The sequence below is a fragment of the Anguilla rostrata genome, chromosome 15, assembly GCF_018555375.3.
Source record: "Anguilla rostrata isolate EN2019 chromosome 15, ASM1855537v3, whole genome shotgun sequence".
Lineage (NCBI taxonomy): Eukaryota > Metazoa > Chordata > Actinopteri > Anguilliformes > Anguillidae > Anguilla > Anguilla rostrata.
This window is the reverse complement of record NC_057947.1, coordinates 2,770,984-2,794,684: the sequence shown is the minus strand read 5'-3', so window position 1 is coordinate 2,794,684 and position 23,701 is coordinate 2,770,984. Positions and strand designations below refer to the sequence as shown.

The following is a 23,701-nucleotide window of genomic DNA, read 5'->3' as shown; positions in this document are numbered from 1 at the left end:
GCCGATAGCGCTGTGTCAGTCCCAGCACAGGCACCGATAGCTCTGTGTCAGTCTCAGCACAGGAACCGTTAGCTCTGTGTCAGTCCCAACGCAGTCATCAATAGCGCTGTGTCAGTCCCAGCACAGGCACCTATAGCACTGTGTCAGTCCCAACACAGCTGATACCACTGTGTCAGTTCCAGCACAGCCACCGATAGCTCTGTGTCAGTCGCAGCACAGGCACTGATAGTACTGTGTCAGACACAGCACAGTCATCAATAGAGCTGTGTCAGTCCCAGCACAGTCATCAATAGCGCTCTGTCCGTCCCAGCACAGCCAATAGCGCTGTGTCAGTCCCAGCACAGCCGATAGCTCTGTGTCAGTCCTAGCAGAGTCACCTATACTTCTGTGTCACTCCCAGCACAGCCAATAGCACTGTGTCAGTCCCAGCACAGCCGATAGTGGTCACTCCCAGCACAGGCACCGATAGCCCTGTGTCAGTCCCAGCACAGCCACCGATAGCACTGTGTCACTCCCAGCACAGCCAATAGCATTGTGTCACTCCCAGCACAGCCAATAGGGCTGTATCAGTCCCAGCACAGACAATAGCGCTGTGTCAGTCCCAGCACAGCCACCGATAGCCCTGCGTCTGTCTCAGCACAGCCGATAGCTCTGTGTCAGTCCCAGCACAGCCACTGATAGCTCTGTGTCTGTCTCAGCACAGCCAATAGCTCTGTGTCAGTCCCAGCACAGCCGATAGCGCTGTGTCAGTCCCAGCACAGCCACTGATAGTGCTGTGTCAGTCCCAGCACAGCCACCGATAGCTCTGTGTCTGTCTCAGCACAGCCAATAGCTCTGTGTCAGTCCCAGCACAGCCGATAGCGCTGTGTCTGTCTCAGCACAGCTGATAGGGCTGTGTCAGTCCCAGCACAGCCACCGATAGCTCTGTGTCTGTCACAGCACAGCCGATAGGGCTGTGTTACCCCCAGCACAGTCATAGATAGCGCTTTGTCACTCCCAGCACAGCCGATAGTGCTGTGTCAGTCCCAGCACAGCCGATAGCGCTGTGTCAGGCCCAGCACAGCCGATAGCGCTGTGTCACTCCCAGCACAGCCACAGATAGTGCTGTGTCATTCCCAGCACAGCCGATAACGCTGTGTCAGTCCCAGCACAGCCACCGATAGTGCTGTGTCAGTCCCAGCATAGCCACCGATAGCTCTGTGTCTGTCTCAGCACAGCCGGTAGCTCTGTGTCAGTCCCAGCACAGCCACTGATAGGGCTGTGCCAGTCCCAGCACAGCCACCGATAGCTCTGTGTCTGTCTCAGCGCAGCCGATAGGGCTGTTTCAGTCCCAGCACAGGCACCAATAGCACTGTGTCACTCCCAGAACAGTCACTGATATTGCTGGACATTTGAGATTCATCATACATCAGCTTCTAATTCTCAGCTTTATAAAAACTTTCTTGTGTTACTCAATAGAGCTTATTCATCAAACCTTCGGACAGAACCTAATGCACAGGCACATGCTACTGCTGGACTGAATACTTCAGAACCCAGATTATAGGGCTGGCATGATTAAGACCTGGCAATACATTTTTGAGTCTCTGATCTGAATCTCATAAACCATATATTCTATTATAATGAAACATACCCTGCAAGCGCATTCAATATATATAAAATAAACAGTATGTTTTTTAAACCATTTTCCCTGCAATATCTTTTTGTCAGCAAAGATACTTGTATTATGTCAACATATATTTTAAATATAAGCTATGTAGATCTATGTGATATTATTATATTGTGTAAACAAACTAATGTCATTCAATACAGACCCCATCATTTTTTTAAACCATTATTATGAATCCACCAACATACTCTTACAAGCTAGATAATGTCATATGTTCCGTATCCTTGCAATTTTTAAAGTTGTTTAAATTATATTTTTATGCTTGTACGCTTATACAGTGCCTTCGGAAAGTATTCAGACCCCTTCACTTTTTCCACATTTTGTTACAGCCTTATTCTAAAATTGATTAAATTAATTTTTATTCGCATCAATCTACACACAATACCCCATAATGACAAAGCGAAAAAAGTTTAGAAATTTATGCAAATTTATTAAAAATAAAAAACGGAAATATCACATTTACATAAGTATACAGACCCTTTGCTATGACACTCAAAATTGAGCTCAGGTGCATCCTGTTTCCATTGATCATACTTGAGATGTTTCTACAACTTGATTGGAGTCCACCTATGGTAAATTCAATTGATTGGACATGATTTTGAAAGGCACACACCTGTCTATATAAGGTCCCACAGTTGACAGTGCGTGTCAGAGCGAAAACCGAGCCATGAAGTCGAAGGAATTGTCTGTAGACTTCTGAGACCGGATTGAAGGGTACAAAAAAATTTATGCTGCATTGCAGGTCCCGAAGAACACAGTGGCCTCCATCATTTTTAGTTTGGAACCACCAGGACTCTTCCTAGAGCTGGCCGCTCGGCCAAATTGAGTAACCGGGGGAGAAGGGCCTTGGTCAGGGAGACCAAGAACCCGATGGCCACTCTGACAGAGCTCTAGAGTTCCTCTGTGGAGATGGGAGAACCTTCCAGAAGGACAACCATTTCTGCAGGTCTCCACCAATCAGGCCTTTATGGTAGAGTGGCCAGACGGAAAGCTATTCCTCAGTAAAAAGCACGTGACAGCCTGCTTGGAGTTTGCCAAAAGGCACCTAAAGGACTCCCAGACTATGAGAAACAAGATTATCTGGTCTGATGAAACCAAGAGTGAACTCTTTGGCCACAATGCCAAGCGTCAAGTCTGGAGGAAACCAGGCACCGCTCATCACCTGGCCAATACCATCTCTATGGTGAGGCATGGTGGCGGCAGCATCATGCTGTGGAGATGTTTTTCAATGGCAAGAACTGGGAAACTAGTTAGGATCGAGGGAAAGATGAACGGCGCAAAGTACAGAGAGATCCTTGATGAAAACCTGCGCCAGAGCGCTCAGGACCTCAGACTGGGCCGAAGGTTCACCTTCCAACAGGACCAACGACCCTAAGCACACAGCCAAGACAACGCAGGAGTGGCTTCGGGACAAGTCTGTGAATGTCCTTGATTGGCCCAGACTTGAACCTGATCGAACATCTCTGGAGAGACCTGAAAATAGCTGTGCAGCAATGCTCCCCATCCAACCTGACAGAGCTTGAGAGGATCTGCAGAGAATAAATACCCCAAATACAGGTGTACCAAGCTTGTAGTGTCATACCCAAGAAGACTCAAGGCTGTAATCACTGCCAAAGGTGCCTCAACAAAGTACTGAGTAAAGGGTCTGAATATTTGTGTAAATGTGATATTTCCTTTTTTAAAATATAAATTTGCAAAATATTTTAAACCTGTTTTTGCTTTGTCATTATGGGGTATTGAGTGTAGATTGATAAGAATGCAAATAAATTTAACCCATTTTATAATAAGGCTGTAACAAACGTGGAAAAAGTGAAGGGGTCTGAATACTTTCTGAAGGCACTGTATCTCACAGTAAGTGCGTGTTATATAAGCAGTAGCAGTAGCATATGCCTGGCATGTCTTTTTTAGACAGTGGGAATGAAACTGAGCGAATCCCATGTGAACCGTGTCCCATAACCGCACAGGTCTGTCCTGCCGAAACACCCCGGATAGGTCTGCCTGCGGGGGCTCCTCCCACCACTGGCGAAGTGTCCAGAGTGAGACCCCGCCCCCTACCCCTCTCTCACACCTACCGCCCTTTCGATTGGCTGCGCTTTCCGGGGGGCGGGAGGCGACAGATGCATCCGGGCTGTCCAAAAAATGTGACCTATCAGGGCTCAGCTGTCACTCTTAGGCTTAGGGGGACTGGGCTGTCACCTCCCCAGGGACTTGGAGAGTGAGGGGGGAGAGAGCGAGACTGAGCGAGAGAGCTTACCATCCAGAGGGGGGGGGCAGGATCGGGTACCGCGGGTGCGCTACGGACAAACGCCTACACGGTTGGAAGCCGCGTTCGGACTGCCGGCAACGCTGGACACGTGAAAGTTCAGAAAAAGCGAAGGATCCAGAGCCGCTCTTCGTCAAGCCCTTAAGACCGGGAAGATCTGCATGGGAAGGGTGAAAATCAGACACCGGCGTTTTCCAAAGGCTCGGCCGAGAGCCGCTAATGCAACATGATCCTCCAGGACTGGCACTAAAAATACCACCGGCCAGGAGATCTCGCACAGCCTGGATCTGCTTCGTTAGCCAAAGATTCAATATTCTGTTCTCTTTTTTTTTTTCCTTCTCCCTTCACATTACTCTAATTGGACATTCCAAGGATGTTACAAACTATTCCAAAACTTTTTAGCACAAGAAACTTTAAGGTAATATATTTTTGAATATACATATACTTCTGGCCGAAAGTTTTGAAATCTTTTGAAGTAGGGCTATTTTTATTTGAATTTGTTTTGGAAATGAAATCCTTTCCGAAATGTTCCTGTTGTGTTATACAGGAACCAGCCTGGATTACAGACACTAAAATGGTAAATACCTCCATTGCAATTCGCCTTTGAATGAGTTGGAATTTTTCTAACAGAGCAACAGTTTTGAACATTTGGCACAGATACCAAAATACCTTGAGATCTACCTTAAGCAAACAGATTCTGGGATGACTGTGACGGTGAGATAAAACACACCTATGCAAAGCTGCCTGCTTCAAAATAAATGCTAAATAAACTCGAATCACCTTCACCGTGTAAAAAACACAACAGCGAAAAGTGAGAAAAATAAAAGTTTGTTTGGGACAAGCGACCGATAATGAGGAAAGCCGAGGTCCAGATGACTCTGAAGAAGGGGGCCGAGGAAGAGGCCCATGGCGGGGCGCCCCCTAGCCCCCGGATCCCGCTCAAACGGGCCAAAGTCAGCCCGGACCAGGTGGTGCCGGACCCTGCGGATTCAGTTTACCCGACGCCGACCCCGCCCGTGTTCATCCGCAAGATGAGGAACGCGGCGGTGGGGCTGGGCTGCGACATCCGGCTGAAGGTGGCGGTGGCCGGGGACCCGCAGCCCTGCCTGTACTGGTACCACAACCAGAACCTGCTGGACATGGACAACCAGGAGTACGGAGGCCTGTGGATCCGCGACTGCAAGCCCAGCCACGCCGGCCTCTACACCTGCATCGCCAGCAACTACCTGGGCGAAGCCAAGACCAGCGCCGTCCTCGCCGTCCTGGATCTGGGAGAAGGTAATTATGGGGGTGTGCGAGCGGACACATTTTCTCGCGGCGGTCGAGCATGCTTTGTATCGGGGTGCCCCTCACCTGGATCCTGGAGACCCTCGGGGTCCACCAGGGTTCACCTTTAAACTACCGACTAATTTAACCCCCAGAAAGCAGGTGAGAGAACTACATGCCCACCCGCTTTGATTGAGTAATTAAGCTTTTTGGCTGAGTTATTAAGCTCTTTGAGTGAGTAATTAAGCTTTTTGAGTGAGTAATTAAGCTTTTTGGCTGAGTAATTAAGCTCTTTGAGTGAGTAATTAAGCTCTTTGGGTGAGTAATTAAGCTTTTTGGGAGAGTAATTAGGCTCTTTGGGAGAGTAATTAAGCTATTTGGGTGAGTAATTAAGCTCTTTGGGGGAGTAATTAAGCTCTTTGAGTGAGTAATTAAGCTCTTTGAGTGAGTAATTAAGCTTTTTGAGTGAGTAATTAAGCTCTTTGAGTGAGTAATTAAGCTTTTTGGGTGAGTAATTAAGCTCTTTGAGTGAGTAATTAAGCTCTTTGGGTGAGTAATTAAGCTCTTTGGCTGAGTAATTAAGCTCTTTGAGTGAGTAATTAAGCTTTTTGGCTGAGTAATTAAGCTCTTTGAGTGAGTAATTAAGCTCTTTGGGGGAGTAATTAAGCTCTTTGAGTGAGTAATTAAGCTCTCTGAGTAATTAAGCTTTTTGGGAGAGTAATTAAGCTCTTTGGGTGAGTAATTAAGCTTTTTGGGAGAGTAATTAAGCTCTTTGGGTGAGTAATTAAGCTCTTTGAGTGAGTAATTAAGCTCTCTGTGTAATTAAGCTTTTTGGGAGAGTAATTAAGCTCTTTGAGTGAGTAATTAAGCTCTTTGGGTGAGTAATTAAGCTCTTTGGGTGAGTAATTAAGCTGTTTGGGTGAGTAATTAAGCTCTTTGGGAGAGTAATTAAGCTCTTTGGGAAAGTAATTAAACTATTTGAGTGAGTAATTAAGCTCTCTGAGTAATTAAGCTGTTTGGGAGAGTAATTAAGCTCTATGGGAGAGTAATTAAGCTTTTTGGGAGAGTAATTAAGCTCTCTGAGTAATTAAGCTATTTGAGTGAGTAATTAAGCTCTTTGGGTGAGTAATTAAGCTCTTTGGGAGAGTAATTAAGCTCTTTGGGTGAGTAATTAAGCTCTTTGGGAGAGTAATTAAGCTCTTTGAGTGAGTAATTAAGCTCTTTGAGTGAGAAATTAAACTTTTTGGGTGAGAAATTAAACTTTTTGGCTGAGTAATTAAGCTCTTTGGGTGAGTAATTAAGCTCTTTGGGAGAGTAATTAAGCTTTTTGAGTGAGTAATTAAGCTCTGATTACGCTCTGCAGGACTAGAGCTGCAGACCCCTGCCCTGTACCCTCACCCCTGAGCTACAGACGCTCAACGGAGCCAGTACTGCAGGGAAAGGTGGAGGGGCCGCAGGAGCTAGAGCAGTGGTGTCAAACTCGTTGCCATGGAGGGCCGTGTGTATGCAGGTTTTCATTCCAGCCTCAGATCTTGATTATATAATTAGTTAAATTATTTGCTGAATTAGGGATGCAGGTTTGTGCACAATGGTGACCCGACGTCTATGGTGACCCGCATTGTCTAAATAAAAATTTTCTTATATTCTGTGCTTCAATGCAGTTAAACGCATATGGCTGAATGAGTAATTGGACTCAATTAAGGCAGCATTAATTGGTTGGAATGAAAACCTGCATACACACGGCCCTCCATGGCAACGAGTTGGACACCACTGAGCTAGAGGAATCAAACAGGGCCTGTATTTATAAAGTTGCTGACCGTGGATGAGTTTCCTAGTTTGTGTCCCAGCCTTACCCATTGTGAGGTGAAAGGTTAAACTGATCCTAGATCAGCCAGTTGAAGAGACGCATTATGAATTAGACGTCCCTTCCTCAGTATGTCTGCAGAATGCACTGGCTGGCTCTAAGTGGCCACACCCATGTAACCTAGGCTACCTGAAGGCAAGGTGAGGACGTAGCCTCCTGTCTGCCAGTGCAGGAAGCACTTATGTGATAAAATGTGTGTGGTCAGGTGTAGACAGTAAGACATCAGCTCCAACTGGAGGAATATATTTCCTTCTCATTGCTGTGATGTGGTGAATCTGTGCACAGTGGAAGGGCAAAGGTACGTCTTACCTGTACAGCACCAGGGTCATTATCCAAAACTAGCAGATCAGTTGGATGGCTTCATCATGTCCTATATCCTATTCATGGGTGGGAGAAACACATGAGTAGATGGTGGTGGGGGCAGAGGAATTCCTCAAAACTGTTCACCTTCCAGAACTGAGACAGAGGCTGAGTAAATATTAGAGCACTGCTGAAATTATATCATTACTGATGTGGAGTCTTAAGGGTCATTTTGTTGGAATAAAGACAACGCACGCAACACAACAAAATCCTGTCTTCCTAAAATAAAGTTTGATGTCTCAGGTGTTTGGGCCTGTCTATTTGCAGTCTGCAGACTGGGACCTGCAATGGATTAATATCAGGAAAGCAATATTTGCTCATCCCAGATGCAGTGTGTGTGTGGGGGGGGGGGTGTTAGGAGGACTGGACCCACCTCTGTGGCTACCAGGATTTACAGGAATTCACAGATCCAGTGTCCTGCTGCACAGTACTCCTGCACAGTGCACCTTCAGTAGATCAGTCTGCGCCTGAGCCATATCCATACAGACAGGTGGGGTGTATGAGGGGGTACAGGCAGGTAGTTGGGGTATGAGGGGGTACAGAGAGGTAGTTGGGATATGAGGGGGTACAGGCAGGTATATTGGGTATGAGGGGGTACAGACAGGTAGGTGGGGTATGAGGGGGTACAGGCAGGTAGGTGGGGTATGAGGGGGTACGGGCAGGTATATGGGGTATGAGGGGTACAGATGGTTATTTTGGGTATGAGGGGTACAGGCAAGTATATAGGGTATGAGGGTATAGGCAGGTATATTGGGTATGAGGGGGTACAGGCAGGTATTTGGGGTATGAGAGGGTACAGGCAGGTAGTTGGGTATGAGGGGTACAGGCAGGTATATGGGGTATGAGGGGGTACAGATGGTTATTTTGGGTATGAAGGGGTACAGGCAGGTAGTTGGGGTATGAGGGGTACAGACAGGTAGTTGGGGTATGAGGGGTACAGGCAGGTATATGGGGTATGAGGGGGTACAGGCAGGTATTTGGGGTATGAGAGGGTACAGGCAGGTAGTTGGGGTATGAGGGGGTACAGGCAGGTATATGGGGTATGAGGGGGTACAGATGGTTCTTTTGGGTATGAGGGGGTACAGGCAAGTATATAGGGTATGAGGGGTACAGGCAGGTATATTGGGTATGAGGGGGTACAGGCAGGTAGTTGGGGTATGAGGGGGTACAGGCAGGTATATGGGGTATGAGGGGGTACAGGCAGGTAGTTGGGGTATGAGGGGGTACAGGCAGGTAGTTAGGGTATGAGGGGGTACAGGCAGGTATATGGGGTATGAGGGGGTACAGATGGTTATTTTGGGTATGAGGGGGTACGGAGCGGAGGTGTATTCACAGGGAACCTGTCCCACTCGACGAGCGTCAGCAGTGTCACTGACACCCTCGAGCTTCGCAGTCAACCGGCAGCAGCACAAATCTGCCTCAGCTAAGGCCCTGGATCCAGGCGTGTCTGTGGCATTCAGTTCCCATGGTGCTTTGCCCCAAACTAGGACTGTGTTGAAAGAGGTCAGAGGGTGCCCATTCATCCAAACAGAATAATTTAACTTTCTTCGCATTGAGGTCACGCTTCGAGATAAAAAACAAGCCGTTGCTTCTGAGAGTAAGAGCAGTTGTCTTACCAACTCGTGGCTGTTGCTCTGTTTGCTATGCGTCCATCTGCAGTGACAGTGAAAGTGTGGCTGTTTACTGGTAGCTGTCACTAGCGCTGTAGCTGTTGTGTTGGACCGCAGCCGATGCTTTGATATTTTTCCATCCTGGGGTATTTAACGGTGCAGGTTCCTGCTCCTCGGCTCGGACTCAACTTTCCCCCCGGTGTGGGGCGTCGGCCTCCCCCCCGCGGCGCGTTGGCTCCTCCCCCCCGGGCGAAAGGCGACTCGCCGTGTTCCTGATCCCCCGTGCCCTGACCTCACAGGCAGCAGCTGTGCTGTCAGTCACGCTCTCCGCATCTCTCCTCGCCCCCTCATCCATCTCTCCCCGGTTATTTATACCCTGGAATGTGCCAGGCCTCAGATTTTTGCGATGTTAATAGGCCAGGCGATCTCCTGTTGCACCAGAACACATCACTTCTAATTATAGCCTGACTGGAGAGACAAGGCCCTGGGCTGTGATCTGACAGATCCAGCTACAACAACAAGGAGAGCAAAACCTTTATGGGTTCTTATCATTTTTCCCCCTCCATCAACGTGAACATGTCCTGGCGTAGATACCCTGAGCTTCGGGACATGAGTGCATTGTCTTGTCTTCTCTGCGTCAGAGCAGGATTAGACCCCAAGGAAAGGTGTGAATTTGCCTTGCACACATTTTACCCCTTTCCCGTCTTTCATATGTCATTTTAGGACATTTTTGTTTATTGTGTTGAACGCCAAACAAAAAGACTTGCTCGCTGTATTACTCTGAGGAACGTGTGCTGCAAGGTCCATTTTGAATAGACAGAGAGTTCCAGAAGCCTTGGTTCTCATATCTTTGTTTTAGAAAACCCCCAGTGTTATTACATTACAGGGGCCGCGGCTGTGAAAACACATAAAGCGCTGTTTTCACGCAGTACTCATCTGCGCGGTGTTTGAGTATGTCCTCTGGGAGGCCTGTCCTCAGGGGGGTCTGTGCTCAGACTGGGTGTTTGAGTATGTCCTCAGGGAGGTCTGTGTTCAGGCTTGGTGTTTGAGTATGTCCTCAGGGGGGGTCTGTGCTCAGGCTGGGTGTTTGAGTATGTCCTCGGGGAGGTCTGTGTTCAGACTGGGTGTTTGGGTATGTCCTCAGGGGGGTCTGTGCTCAGGGAGGTCTGTGTTCAGGCTGGGTGTTGGAGTATGTCCTCGGGGTCTGTGCTCAGGGGTCCTTGTGCTCAGGCTGGGTGTTGGAGTATGTCCTCGGGGGTCTGTGCTCAGAGGGGTCTGTGCTCAGGCTGGGTGTTGAGTATGTCCTCTTGGGTGGGTTGTGCCTCAGGGGGTCTGTGCTCAGGCTGGGTGTTGAGTATGTCCTCAGGGGGGTCTGTGCTCAGGCTGGGTGCTTGAGTATGTCCTCAGGGGTCTGTACTCAGGCTGGGTGCTTGAGTATGTCCTCAGGGAGGTCTTTGCTCAGGCTGGGTGTTTGAGTATGTCCTCTGGGAGGTCTGTACTCAGGCTGGGTGTTTGAGTATGTCCTCAGGGGGGTCTGTGCTCAGGCTGGGTGTTTGAGTATGTCCTCAGGGGACAGTAAGCCGGCCGTCTAACAACCCCCCCCCCCGGAGTAATGAGCTGTTTGCTTGCTAATGTGATGCAGTTAATGAAGGCCCAGTCTTCATGGATGCTTAGATGTTCTTTCCTCACTAAAAGAATACCAGTGCACTAGAGCTCCATATTAACTTCAAGAAACACGGAAACCACTTTCAACTCATTAAACCATTCAGCATTTAATTAACTCTAATAGTGTACATTTTGCTGGAATCCCTCTTGAACTCATTTACACTCTATGAGCTCACTATAAACAACTTTGTTAAGTGTTACTGGTGACACTGAGCATTTTAAGGTGTATCCCCTTCAGATCCCTTGTGTCGTTGAGTGTGGGTCGTTGATTATTCCCAAGTACACGGCGGCCACAGTAACAGTCCGTCCCTTCCAGCTTGTAACAGACACCATTTTGTCGAGCTGTTTCAGAACTGTACACTACGTTCTCAATCCAGGGGGTGTAGTGCGCTCCACAGGGTATTCTGTACCGATTCTCTCATCGCTCCCATGGCAACATCAGCCGAGTTCAGCGCATTTTTGATTTTGCCGGGGGGTCAGAAGGCATTCTGGGGATCAATGCTGCGTGTGTGAGTAGGCTACGGTGCAGCTGGCTCTCTGCGTGCGTCTGATTGGAGGGAGGCTTCCCTTTGAAGATGTGCCGACAGGGAAGCTAGAGCTGCAGCTCCTTCCCACACACAGAGGCCAGAGTCAAAGAATCCATCTTGTTTCTCAGAGACTGTTCCTTGCCATAGGTCAAACAGCTCCCCCCCCCCACACACACAGGTACATACGCACACACAAGCACGCATGTGCACACACACACACACACACACAGGCACACACGTGTGCGCACACACAGGCACACACCACACGCACACATGCGCGCATGCACACGCACACACACAGGCACATACGCACAGGCACACATGCACACACAGGTACACATGCACACATACATGCAGACACACGCACAGGCACACACACACAGGCACACACCACACACACACACACATGCGTGCACACACACACACACACACACACAGGTACACACACGTGCGCACACACACACACCACACACAGACAGGCACACACGCATGCACACACACAGGCACACACCACACAAACACACAGGCAGAAATACGCACGCACGCACACACACAGGCACACACGCGCGCACATGCACTCACAAAGGCACCCACACATGCGCACACACAAGTGGAGGTTGCCTTGAATACCAGATCGCATTTTAATAGAATCATAGGCATAATGAAATCTCAGCTCCGGCGTGGTTTGCCAGCGCGTCTCGGAAAGCCAGGGAATGCTTTAGTATTCCAGACGAGCAGTCTCTCATTTCCCCCTTGTCTCACGCCCCTCTAGAACGTTCCCTGGCGTTCCTTGCTGTCATGCTGCACATGTGCAGTGCGTTTTCTGTGAGTGCTGGGTTAAAAATGACTGCTGCTCAGAAACACTGCTTCCTCGTATTTTTTGAAAAATAACAGCCGTGCTCTGATTTTCTGCCGGTTTGCCAAGGCAAGTACCTGATGATCAAAGAACGAGATGCAATTGTGTTAAGAGCTACATTTCTAGAATGTTAGTCTCCTCTTCTTGCAAATTAAAAAAGCTTAAAACCTTCAACGTATTTCAAGTGTTTTTAAATAAGTACAAAGCATGAGTAGGCCACTGTTTTCTACTACACCGTCTAGTACATTTAGGTCTCCAGTCTTCGTACTAGCAAGCTAATTAATCTTCCTTTCCCCTCACAATCACAAAGTGAACTTCAAATGACCGAAGTTCAAAATGTAAATGTCGAAAAACAGGTTTTACAGTTCAGAGTATAACGTATCAACATGTACACTGTGTGTTGTCTTCGGGCAGCAGTGTAGTATACGGTAGTTGGTCTTGTAACCTAAAGGTCGCAGGTTCGATTCCCCGGTAGGACGCTGCCGTTGTACCCTTGAGCAAGGTGCTTAACCTGCAGTAGTGCGTCTTCTAAATGCCTGTAATATAATGTATGTAATGTGCATCTCTACTCAGTGTTTACAGGGGTATCAGGTAGGTAGGGTCAAAGTTTGGTAGTGGGAAAAAGTATCTTCTGTACCCCCTGAAGAATTATTTAGTATCCCTAGAGGTGCGAGGACCTCAGTTTGAGAAGAAATGTCCTGAAATTTCCCTCTGCCAGAGAATGCCAGACATCACACGCTTGCACTATATTACAAATACCCCTGCATACTGACTACTTTTTAAATTCAACTGCTTCTCTGGTTTTCAGTTTACTTAAAATGACCTCTTCCAGTCTTTCTACCTCCTGGCTATCACTCAGGATATTTATAACAAGATTATTTTATAAATAAACTATCCATCACAGTAAATCCTTTTTGTGCTTATGAAATTAAGAATTTTTTGGTTGTTTTTTAGACAGTAAAGCTATGTTAGACAGTGTTTTTCTTTATCTTTAGAAGTCATCCTGCCCCACTTTTTAGACATACCCAAGTATAAAGTGGATAATGACAAACAAATTTGTTGTTTGTATGTTCAAGGGAGACCATTCCAACTTTGAGCTGAGCTACCTATGCACTTTAAGCGTGGTTTTAAGTATCAGGTTAAGACTTCAACCTTCTTGCCAGTTAAACAATCAATCATCAGTAGTATCTGATGTATTCACAGAGACCGTGGATCCTAAAACATTATACTGGGGAACACTTGTGTTCTGTGCTTGCTCATAAGTCAATAGTTACCTAAAACCACCCTGAAATGATCTTCTTCTTTTTTTTATGTTTCAACCTTAAAATTTTCCACCATTTCAAACAGCTGGTATGCTTAACAGTTTAACCATAGGAGAACAGAGGAACGTATTATTATTATTATTATTATTATTATTATTATTATTAACATCTTAGGCAAGATAAATGCTTGTAAAAACATTTATCACTTACAACACCGCTAAGTTTGTGTCATCAGTTCTCTAACATTTCAGCGCATGAAGAACAGTATCACTGACAATACAACAGGATGACTAATAAGTTACTGTGTCTCGTGCTGTATAATAATAGGCGATTACTCATTACTCAAGGGTGCAAGGAACATCATCTTTCTCTTACATTTTTTGGTTTCTAAGTTTTTTTTGGCTCTTTCTGAAGTGCCTCGACAGTAAATCAAATATAAATGTGAATTTTTAAAATTGTAACCTAACAGTGACGTAAGTGTTATAATGTGGACTTCTTTACTATAAATAATATATGTACAACTATTCTTTTGTTGAACGTATAAAAACGTAAATGTGTTATTTACGTTTTACGTGAAACTGACATTAAACCCATCAAAAAATGAAAACGTTTATTCAGTGCTGATACAGACTACACATTGCATTGGGATTAATTAAGGAATAATGTCGTCATAACTGTATTCAGTTTTACCACTACCTCCTCTTACCATTATCACAGAGCAAAGGATGACTGTAGTATTACTAATCGGCTTTCACCCACCAAGGGGATCGCCTGTCTCTAATATTTAAAAGTGCTGTCATGTAAGGTTTCTTTACAAAAACCTTCCTCCGAAAACCATTTTTATCCCTTGGACATGGCTCACTGGTCTTAATCTCAAAAACCATAAATCCCACTCTGCCGAGACTTACACTGCAAGAGACATTCAAAAAATATTATATTTGAAAATAGTTTCATTGCAGTACTTTTTTTTGCCATCCGAAAGAAAATTGCCTAGGCCACTTGACCTTTTTTCTGCCGGGTCTCAGTAGGACACAGTAACGCGATAATTATCAGGATAATTATCGGATTTTAACGCTACAGCAGACCGTTCATAGCACGTAACGTTACTGGAGTCATCGACGTGGTATTGTGTGTTTTTTCCTTCCGTGTCTTATGAGAACCCCACAGCTTTGTCAGAGAGCAAAAATGAATTTAAGCGGTGTATGTGGATGCGTTAATTGTGGCCGCCTACGTGCACATGAACAGCGCTACGCAGCGCGTACCGGGGTCCATTCTACACCCCATTCTGCACGCGGTCTAGATATCGTATCTTGTCTTGCAATATTCATGAAGTACTTCCCGGATATGTCAAATCATTTCCCGTTTTTTTGCTGTTTGTTATTGCATGTTCATTCTTTTCTAATCCCTATTGTAGTTTGCTCTGTTCCTCGCATGGTGGCTAACGTCGCCAGCTAGCAAGCAGCGCTACTCATTTCCAGCTGAGTATGACCACGGTAACCCGAGACAGCCTCCCCTCGCCGGCCTCTTGCGCCTCCTTATCTGACTGATTGAGAAATGTGCCTTCAGCTGGATAGATCCACCAGTAATCAGGGACGGGAACTGCTAGTCTAAGAAATATCTGAGATTCGTATGAACAAACCACCGGTTGTGTGAAGTGTGCGTTTTGAAGGATATGCAGTGTTTCAAATCAGGAATCAAATAAACTTGGCGTTTGTTCTAAACAAAGTTAATGTCTAAATGTTCCTTTCGTGTATAAATCATATTTGCATACTGAGGCTGGAATTATACATTGTTTTGGCTAGTTGTCTGTTATTTCCGTAGCATGGTTTTGTTAAAATATTTGTTTTCTATCATAAAACGTAACTAGTTTGCATTTTTGTTAAAACTATTTTTTTTTAAAGTTGAGATTAAACATGCAAGGTGAAAACAAAGATGGAGGCAGCCAGCAGTGAATCCACCACCCCCGATTTTATTTATAGTGCTACAAACTTGCCCTCTGTCTTTCACTGAAAGCATAGAATCAAAACATTCATGTTGTGACTTTGCTATTGTCCAAAGCAGATTTTTATTTCAGTGTTATTTTTAGGCCATATTGCACAGCCCTTCTACAACATTTAAAGAACATATAAGTACTTCTGAATTTGGAATAAGCATTACGTGGTATACACTGTTTTTAATCCCCACAACAGGGCCACAAAGATAGAACAGCCCGCTATGTAATCTGGTAGTATTGCTCAGAGCCAGCAGTAGTGAATGGTGGCACAGTCCGTGTATTACATGGCACCAGAAATAGACCGTTTGACTCACCAGCTCGGAAGTGAGCGAGAGGCAGAAAGGGCTTTGGGGGTACAGCTTTCACATAACCGAAGCTGGGGGAAAAACACTCCCGCGAAGACCAAAGAGATAAAAACAGGACCAGAAGAAGATAGTTTGTATGCGTGCCTCGCGAGTCTCACACTCCAGGGATAAACATCAGAAAGCGGGACTTGGGTTTTGTTTTTGCGGCCACCATGTTGAGGCAGGAATTGCTCGACGCGCGAAGGGCACTGAGAAGCGTGAAGAGGCAGGATGCCGCCGTGCCCAGACCTCGCAGGAAGAAGCCGAAAGGTGAGGCTAACCTGCTCACCGCCGCTACCTGCACCCGTGCAGGTTCCGCCTGTTAGGGAGCAGGTGCGCTGAAGGCTAAGGGGACGCAGAGCACTTTAAACAACTAAGCTGCGCTCGCTTCAGAGGACTGTGTGTGACCCCTGGAACAGCGGCTAGACTTCATATACAGGAGCAGTTTATTGAGGTTTCCTAATTGATGTTATCAGTAACTGTTCCTGCGGGGGAAAAAACCCCAAACAAAATCAAAAACCTTTAAATGAAGTCATGAAATATAAAAATTATATGTTTTTAAAATAGTGTGAATCAAACAAAGCTGCTGGAAATATTTTAATAAGCTGGATATATTAATGGAAGCGTCATAGCTTTCTACTGTAATATTGAATATTGGAGATATATTCCTTATCCCTCCTGTGGAATGTAATCTGTCGTAAGTAAAAAGGAAGATGAAGTTCAGCTTCCCAAACACCGGGGAGGCCAGTTATTGGTGGGGACTTTATTCTGGTATCTGTAAAGACCTATGACTTTTCACAATGTCATACCCATTCTGGTACTAATGTCTGACAAGGATCTTCTAAAGAAATATAGCAACAAATGACTGATAGTATTGTATGCAGTGTGGGTCTATCCAGTTGAATGATGCATTGTGTAGCCTATATTCTGTTTTGTGTTTGTATGTTCTTCAAACTCAAGGTTATATTAAGCCTCTTTGGAGTGTGAGACATGAAGTCATTAAGGTTTAATAAACCGGCTGTGTGTGTTTTTAGCTTAGCTATCTGTTAAAATGATTAAAGAATGGCTGTGACGTTCTCTGGCAACACATCAAGGACCCTCAAAAGCCACTGACGGAGTGTGTGAGTTCCTACAGTGGTGTTCATTGGTTTAGGGTCTGCTGTTCCAAGTGATTTCATTGGTTTAGGGTCTACTGTGTCGAGTGACATCATTGGTTTCGGGTCTGCTATTCTGAGTGACTTCATTAGTTTTGGGTCTGCTGTTTCGAGTGATTTCATTGGTTTAGAGTCTACTGTTTTGAGTGACATCATTGGTTTCGGGTCTGCTATTCTGAGTGATTTCATTGGTGCAGGTCTACATTTCCAAGTGATTTCGTTGGTTTAGAGTCTATTGTTCAGAGTGATTTCATTGGTTTAGGGTGTACTGTTTCGAGTGATTTCATTGATTTAAGGTTTACTCTTCCGAGTGATTTCATTGGTTTAGGGCCTACTGTTCCGGGTGAGTCTTTTGTCGTATAGTTAGGCCATTTTCAGTCAGGCCAGGGAATATATATCTCCGAGCTGCTGTTTCAATCAATTTTCTGCTTCTGAAGGATACAGCTTTCATTACGAGATGGAGAAATCCCCACAATGCAGCTCTTTCTGGTGTCAAGGACCGAGAGCACGCTGAACAAGTGCCCACTTCACACAGTCCTAACTGTGGCCTCACACGGAGCCCGCCGCCCGCCGACACATTACACGAGCCCCCACACGGAGCGACTGGCCTCCGACACGGAGCACGCGGCCCTAGAGCGCGTCTGGCCCCTCCGACACGGAGCGCGTCTGGCCCCTCCGTGAGGAGACCCGCCTTTTAAAGCCGCGTCACGCCGGCTCTTTCCAGCCTTAACCCTTAAAGGGCGATGGTACAGTCCGCCAGATTCACAAGCAGGAGGTGGAAGAACATATTAACACAGAGTGACTTTGAGTCAATGAGGTTACAGGGTTGCTTCAAAAAAATTCTGTCGGTGTAATTTGTTGTTAGTTTGTCCTTGACACAGGATATTAATTTCCCCATTAAATGTTCCCTGTCCCTGCATGTAGGGTGCTGCCTGTGCTGGCACATTGCAGATCTGATACCAGAGCGTGGAGCTCATCCATCCGTCACAGCGCGAGCAGGCCGGAAGCCCCTCACGCCGGGGTCGCCACACGAGCGAGTCACGCTCCAACACAGACGCGCACACTCCTGTGGTCCCGATAGGCCACGGGGGTCTCCATTAGACCCCCCCCCTCCCCTCCCCGCCTCCCCGGTACTGCGCAGGCGGCTCCTGGGGGGGGTCCCTGTGGCCGAACCTCGGGGTAAGGCGCCGACGTGTCCCGAACAGACTCCTCTCGGGACGTCAGCCTCATTCCATGCTCGCAAACTCGCAGGCCAGCCCGGTGACCCGCCCCGTCCTCTCTTCTTCCGTAAGGACCGGTTTTGTGTGACTCGTGCGTATGACTCATGAAACGCTGGGATCTGTGTTTGACTCGGGGGAACGTTTTGGCTGCAAGCGGTTTGCGGGTTCAGAACTGGACGAGTAGTTCAGCGGTCACAGCGCCCCGCTCCTACGTGGAGAGACAGTCCATGAGAAATACAAACTAAGTGCCTGCTGTCCTGAACCATTACCTTAGTCATTAAGTGGGTCATATTATTATATCTCTGTGTATTTTGTGTTAGCAATCGATGGGTGGTGGGTGGTCTGAAGCAATAGCCTATTGTTTGGATTCAGTGTGTGCCATAGAGGTTATACACATATGGTTCTCTCTCTCTTTCTTTCTGTGTCTCTTTTCCTCTTACCTCTCTGTTTCTCTCTGATTGTGTTCTGAGGGAATAGGAGTCTACCTGAAAATGTACTCTCTCTCCCAGCCAGAAGACATATTCTTGATTGATTTAACCAGGAAGGTCATCCAAGAATGCCTTTGGACATTTACAAAGATGACTTGGAGAATCAAGGACAGTTTGAAATGCAAGGCAGTGAGCTGTGGGGCGTGGTCACCTGCCAGCCCGATAGAGCCTGTGTTTTTCCGGTTGAGAATGGGAGCTAACATATCCCCGTTTGATGAAGTGCCAGGTTCTGTTTCATAACCTTGGGGAGCTGGAACTGCCTTCCTTATTTCCTCAGTTGCTAGACAGGGCGTTTGGAACAGCGCCCCCTACTGATGCACACCAATATCTCTTCCAGCTGCAACCTGTCTTATGCTCTTTTTGGGAGGATTTGGCCAGAGTGAACTACTGGCTGGTATTGCTGCCTGCGGCAGTGCTTGCAGTGTGTTACGTGCTCCTGTGTGTTGGGAGACGTGCGGTGCGCGCGTGTGTGTGTTGGGAGACGGGCGTGTGTGTGTGTGTTGGGAGACGGGCGTGTGTGTGTGTGTGTGTGGCAGTGTGTTACGTGCTCCAGTGTGTTGGGAGACGAGCGTGTGTGTGTGTGTGTGTGGCAGTGCGTTACGTGCTCCTGTGTGTTGGGAGACGGGCGTGCGTGTGTGTGTGTGTGGCAGTGCGTTATGTGCTCCAGTGTGTTGGGAGACGGGCGTGTGTGTGTGTGTGTGTTGGGAGACGGGCGTGTGTGTGTGTGTGTTGGGAGACGGGCGTGTGTGTGTGTGTGGCAGTGTGTTACGTGCTCCAGTGTGTTGGGAGACGGGCGTGTGTGTGTGTGTTGGGAGACGGGCGTGTGTGTGTGTGTGTGTGTGTGTGGCAGTGCGTTACGTGCTCCTGTGTGTTGGGAGACGGGCGTGTGTGTGTGTGTGTTGGGAGACGGGCGTGTGTGTGTGTGGCAGTGCGTTACCTGCTCCTGTGTGTTGGGAGATGGGCGTGTGTGTGTGGCAGTGCGTTACCTGCTCCTGTGTGTTGGGAGACGGGCGGTGCGCGCATGTGTGTGTGGGAGACGGGTGTGTGTGGGAGACGGGCAGTGCGCGCCGCGTGTGTGTGTGTTGGGAGACGGGCGTGTGTGGTGTGTGTGGCAGTGTGTTACGTGCTCCTGTGTGTTGGGAGACGGGTGTGTGTTGGGAGACGGGCGGTGCGCGCGTGTGTCCAATGTCAGCGGCGGGTGAGGGCGGGCTTCTCTTTCCCCGCGGGGGAATTCCCGCTCGGCAGTTGTCGCCGCTCCTCAGCGCGAGCGAACAGGTGGAGCGGAGTCGCGCCGGGTCTGCAGCAGGCTGGGCTGCGTCTCCTCTCCTCTCCGCTCTCTCCCCCACTCCTCTCTCTCCTCTTCTCTCTCTCCCCCACTCCTCTCTGTCCCCCACTCCGCTCTCTCCCCCGCTCCGCTCCTCTCCTCTCCGCTCTCTCCCCCGCTCCTCTCTCTCTCCCGCTCCTCTCCGCTCCTCTCCGCTCTCTCCCCCACTCCTCTCTGTCCCCCACTCCGCTCTCTCCCCCGCTCCGCTCCTCTCCTCTTTCTCCGTCGTAATTAAGCGCTGGAAATAGCGGCGAGGACGCGCGGCGCTTTGAGCCGCAGCAGGTGCTACTCTGCAGCAGGTGAGCCTGCAGGTGGCTCCTGAGCACAAGCCTGCTGCCGTCATAATGCCTACACTGACGCCCCCTTTACGTCAGACGACTGCTAGACAACCAAAGCCTGACACACTCTCACGTTTAACAACAGTCCTAAATCATGGGTTTTTAGTCTTGGAGGTTCTGCAAAGACTGGGAATCATCACAGCTACACACATCCTATGACTCCAAAAGGATTCTTTTGGATTTTTTAATCTTAAACCTCTTCTGCTGTGCTGATGTCGGACAAAGCCAGCGCACCTATTGGCTGTTGGCGGTGTAGCGTTGTAAATCACGTCGTTGACCATCACAATACTTTTGAGCCAAGACCAAAGACTTACGATGATATTAAACATGTTTGATTTTGTTGGAACGGTCAAGACGAGGAAAAGACGGTCACAAACTTAGTCGAAGCCTTCTTAATACAGCCTCACACTAATCGTGAGTTGGGACTGACGTACGACTGGAAAGATTTTACTACGACTTCTAAGACTGTGAAATCGCTTTAAATATTGTTAAGTGTCCGGCCAGCAATGACCTGCTCGCAGTAAAATCTGGGCCGGCTCACAGTGTGGCGGAGCGGGTGTGCTATTTCCATCCCTGCTGCGTGATGTGGCTCGCACTCCTCTGGTCCTGCCTGCTAGCCCGGCCCCTTCCACAGTATGCAGATGATCCCCAGGGAGGACAGTTTATCTGTCTTTATGTGCAGCGGCCAGACCGGGCAGGGTGTTGAGATCGCCCTAGCGACGGCCGGGGTGTGAGTCACCGCACCCATAATGCACCTGTGCGGCACAACGCTTTCCCCCGCAGACGTGCGCTGGTACTCTGAAACGGGATTTTGATATTTCAGCAGGGTTGAAATTACCTTTACACAGCACATGATGTTAGCACTCCAGTGCCGAGTTATCCGCAAACAGACGGTATTAGCATATTTTATCAAGTGTTATTAATAGATGTTGATGTACTCGCAAAATATGGGCTGCAATTTTGGCCTTTTCTATTGCAATTAATTTAAAAATATTTAGTTGTTTTCTGCCAGCTGTTGTCTAATTTCACATTCTGTTAGCTCTATAATATGTATACACGTGATATATATATATTTTTTACAGTCAACCCTGGCTTTGAAACATGTACCCAGACACCTGTAATATGGTTCCCGAGGTGTATTTATGAGCCAATACCTGGGAAACCTTGACCTTGCATTGCATGGAGATTATGAGCTGGCTGTGAGCCTGGCGTGGAATCACGCTGCCTCGTGAATTCAGTAATAGAGCAATGAAAGCATTCTGGAGACTCAGTCAGGGGTGATTCTGAATCAGAATGAGCCCTTGGGGAAAAGCCTGTGGTTCCATCAGATGCAGATTCCCTCTAATGTGTGTGGGAGGAGCTCAGGTGTTTTTGTGTTACGTTCTAATGCAAACTGCCTGGCACAAATCCGTCTTTAAAAATCATCCACGTTTGTAGGCTTGGTATTCCCTGTATTTCCTGTATTTTGCATGTTTTTTTTTTTTTTTTTTACATTTACTTCGCTTTTATTCCCCTAAGACTTTATATAATTAAGTAAAGGCCGTGTCTCAGACGTGCTGACATTTGCAGAAAAATTCTGTGCAATAGCTTGCAAGAACATGAATTCTGAACTGTATTTAGAATGTCACAATACGATATAACAACTGAATAATGGTGTTGATTTGAAATCATTTATGGTAGTTAAATCATGAATATTCTGTTAAACTCGAGCATGGAGGACCTATCGTGATCTGTGTCCTTATAGAGATGTAGTTTTGGTTTTCTGTGGGAACTGCATTTTGCACAGTAGTTTTGGTTATGTGTGGGAATTTTTAGCAGGTTCCTTGTTGTGTGATAGGGTGTGTTTTTTTGAGCAGGTTCCTGTTGTGATAGGATGTGATTTTTGTGCAGGTGCTTATTGTGTGATAGGATGTGCTTTTTGAACAGGTTTCGCTGTTCTCAACTAGACAGCCTAAAATATTTTCAGAAAAGAATAAATAATGTGCTTGTGTGTGTGTGCGTGTGCGTGCGTTTGCATGTGAACCAAGAAGGCACAGAGGCTCATTAAACAAGTATAATGTTAACCTAGCAACGACTTTGCATTGCAACTGAAGAAAGGCCCACTAGACTGAGAACCTATCTACAGAGTTAGAACTATAACATTATTCCACGCACACACACACACGCAGATCAGACTCAAAGCACATTTCAAACTGGCTGCAGAATTGTCTTGACACTTATTGTGATTGTCTGGCTCAGGGTAAGTGCCTCATCCTTCAACTTCTGAAAAAAGGGGGAAAATAAAATAATGAATAAATTAAGTTGTGAAGCCAGTGAGCAGACAGAACAGGCAGAAATGCCTCAGCCAATGAGCAGACAGAACAGGCAGAAATGCCTCAGCCAATGAGCAGAGATAACAGGCAGAAATGCCTCAGCCAATGAGCAGAGAGAACAGGCAGAAATGCCCCAGCCAATGACCAGACAGAACAGGCAGAAATGCCTCAGCCAATGAGCAGAGATAACAGACAGAAATGCCTCAGCCAGTGAGCAGACAGAACAGGCAGAAATGCCTCAGCCAATGAGTAGAGATAACAGAAATGCCTCAGCCAATGACCAGACAGAACAGGCAGAAATGCCTCAGCCAATGAGCAGACAGAACAGGCAGAAATGCCTCAGCCAATGAGCAGAGATAACAGACAGAAATGCCTCAGCCAGTGAGCAGACAGAACAGGCAGAAATGCCTCAGCCAATGAGCAGAGATAACAGACAGAAATGCCCCAGCCAATGACCAAACAGAACAGGCAGAAATGCCTCAGCCAGTGAGCAGAGAGAACTGGCAGAAATGCCTCAGCCAATGAGCAGAGAGAACAGGCAGAAATACCTCAGCCAATGAGCAGAGAGAACAGGCAGAAATGCCTCAGCACAATTTTTATTAGTAACTGCCTTCTGTGTCAAAATGTGAGCCAAGATCTCAACAATATGATTGAAGCTTTTCAAGAATAGAATGTCCAGCTTTTCTAAAGACATACTGAAATTAGGGTAAACAGTCTCAACTATAGTGTTTAAAAGCTCGCTTCCTGGTAATGGCGGTGTTCCTCGTGGGCTGGTCGGCTGGGGTGCATGGCCTGTTTCTGGGCAACAGAAGTCTTTACCGGTGACTTGCAAACTGCTACAGTTTATCTGGAGCTCATGCAAGGCAGTGACGAGACAGTCGCTAAAGATGAGCGTGCCTTTGGTTGGGCTTTTGAGGGTCATAGGCACTTATTTTGGGATTTCCAGGGGGCGGGGGAGAAGGGGTGCTGTCCTTTTATCACTGGCGGACGTCACGCTGTAGCGTCAGGCGCTATCTGCTACCAGGGCAACGGGGGGGGGGGGGGTTTCCAGCCGCCGGAACACAGCGTTCCCGCGAATCACACGGAGGAGCGTGCGGCGGGGGGGGGGGGGAGGGAGGGAGGAGAGGTGGGGGACAGGGGAGAGAGGAAGGAGGGAAAGAGAAAGAGAGAGTGGAAGAGGAGAGGGGAG

General features: G+C 47.4%; 1 protein-coding gene and 2 long non-coding RNA genes across 6 annotated transcripts in view; 1 reads left to right on the top strand and 2 right to left on the bottom strand.

Moving 5' to 3' along the window:
* LOC135240446 (uncharacterized) overlaps nt 1-5,302 on the bottom strand; it is a 7,495-nt gene extending 2,193 nt beyond the window's left edge. Inside the window, exons 1-2 of the long non-coding RNA XR_010325692.1 lie at nt 5,156-5,302; nt 3,921-4,086 (exon numbers count right to left, since the gene is read on the bottom strand). This is a non-coding gene — a long non-coding RNA (uncharacterized LOC135240446). The remainder of the gene's footprint in view (nt 1-3,920; nt 4,087-5,155) is intronic.
* The window catches only part of spegb (striated muscle enriched protein kinase b), a 109,965-nt gene continuing 90,346 nt past the window's right edge, over nt 4,083-23,701 (top strand). For 3 of the 4 annotated variants that reach the window (XM_064309879.1, XM_064309886.1, XM_064309878.1), the window contains exon 1: nt 4,083-5,207. In XM_064309879.1, the coding sequence (XP_064165949.1) occupies nt 4,781-5,207 (427 nt within the window). In that variant the 5' untranslated portion in view covers nt 4,083-4,780. Of the gene's footprint in view, nt 5,208-15,275; nt 15,947-23,701 lie in introns of those variants that run through there. The other variant, XM_064309881.1, reaches the window with a different exon arrangement.
* On the bottom strand, nt 10,776-15,782 carry LOC135240448 (uncharacterized). Its single transcript, XR_010325693.1, has 2 exons — nt 15,647-15,782; nt 10,776-12,154 (listed from the first exon to the last, which is right to left on the bottom strand). It is a non-coding gene; the product is annotated as an uncharacterized LOC135240448 (long non-coding RNA).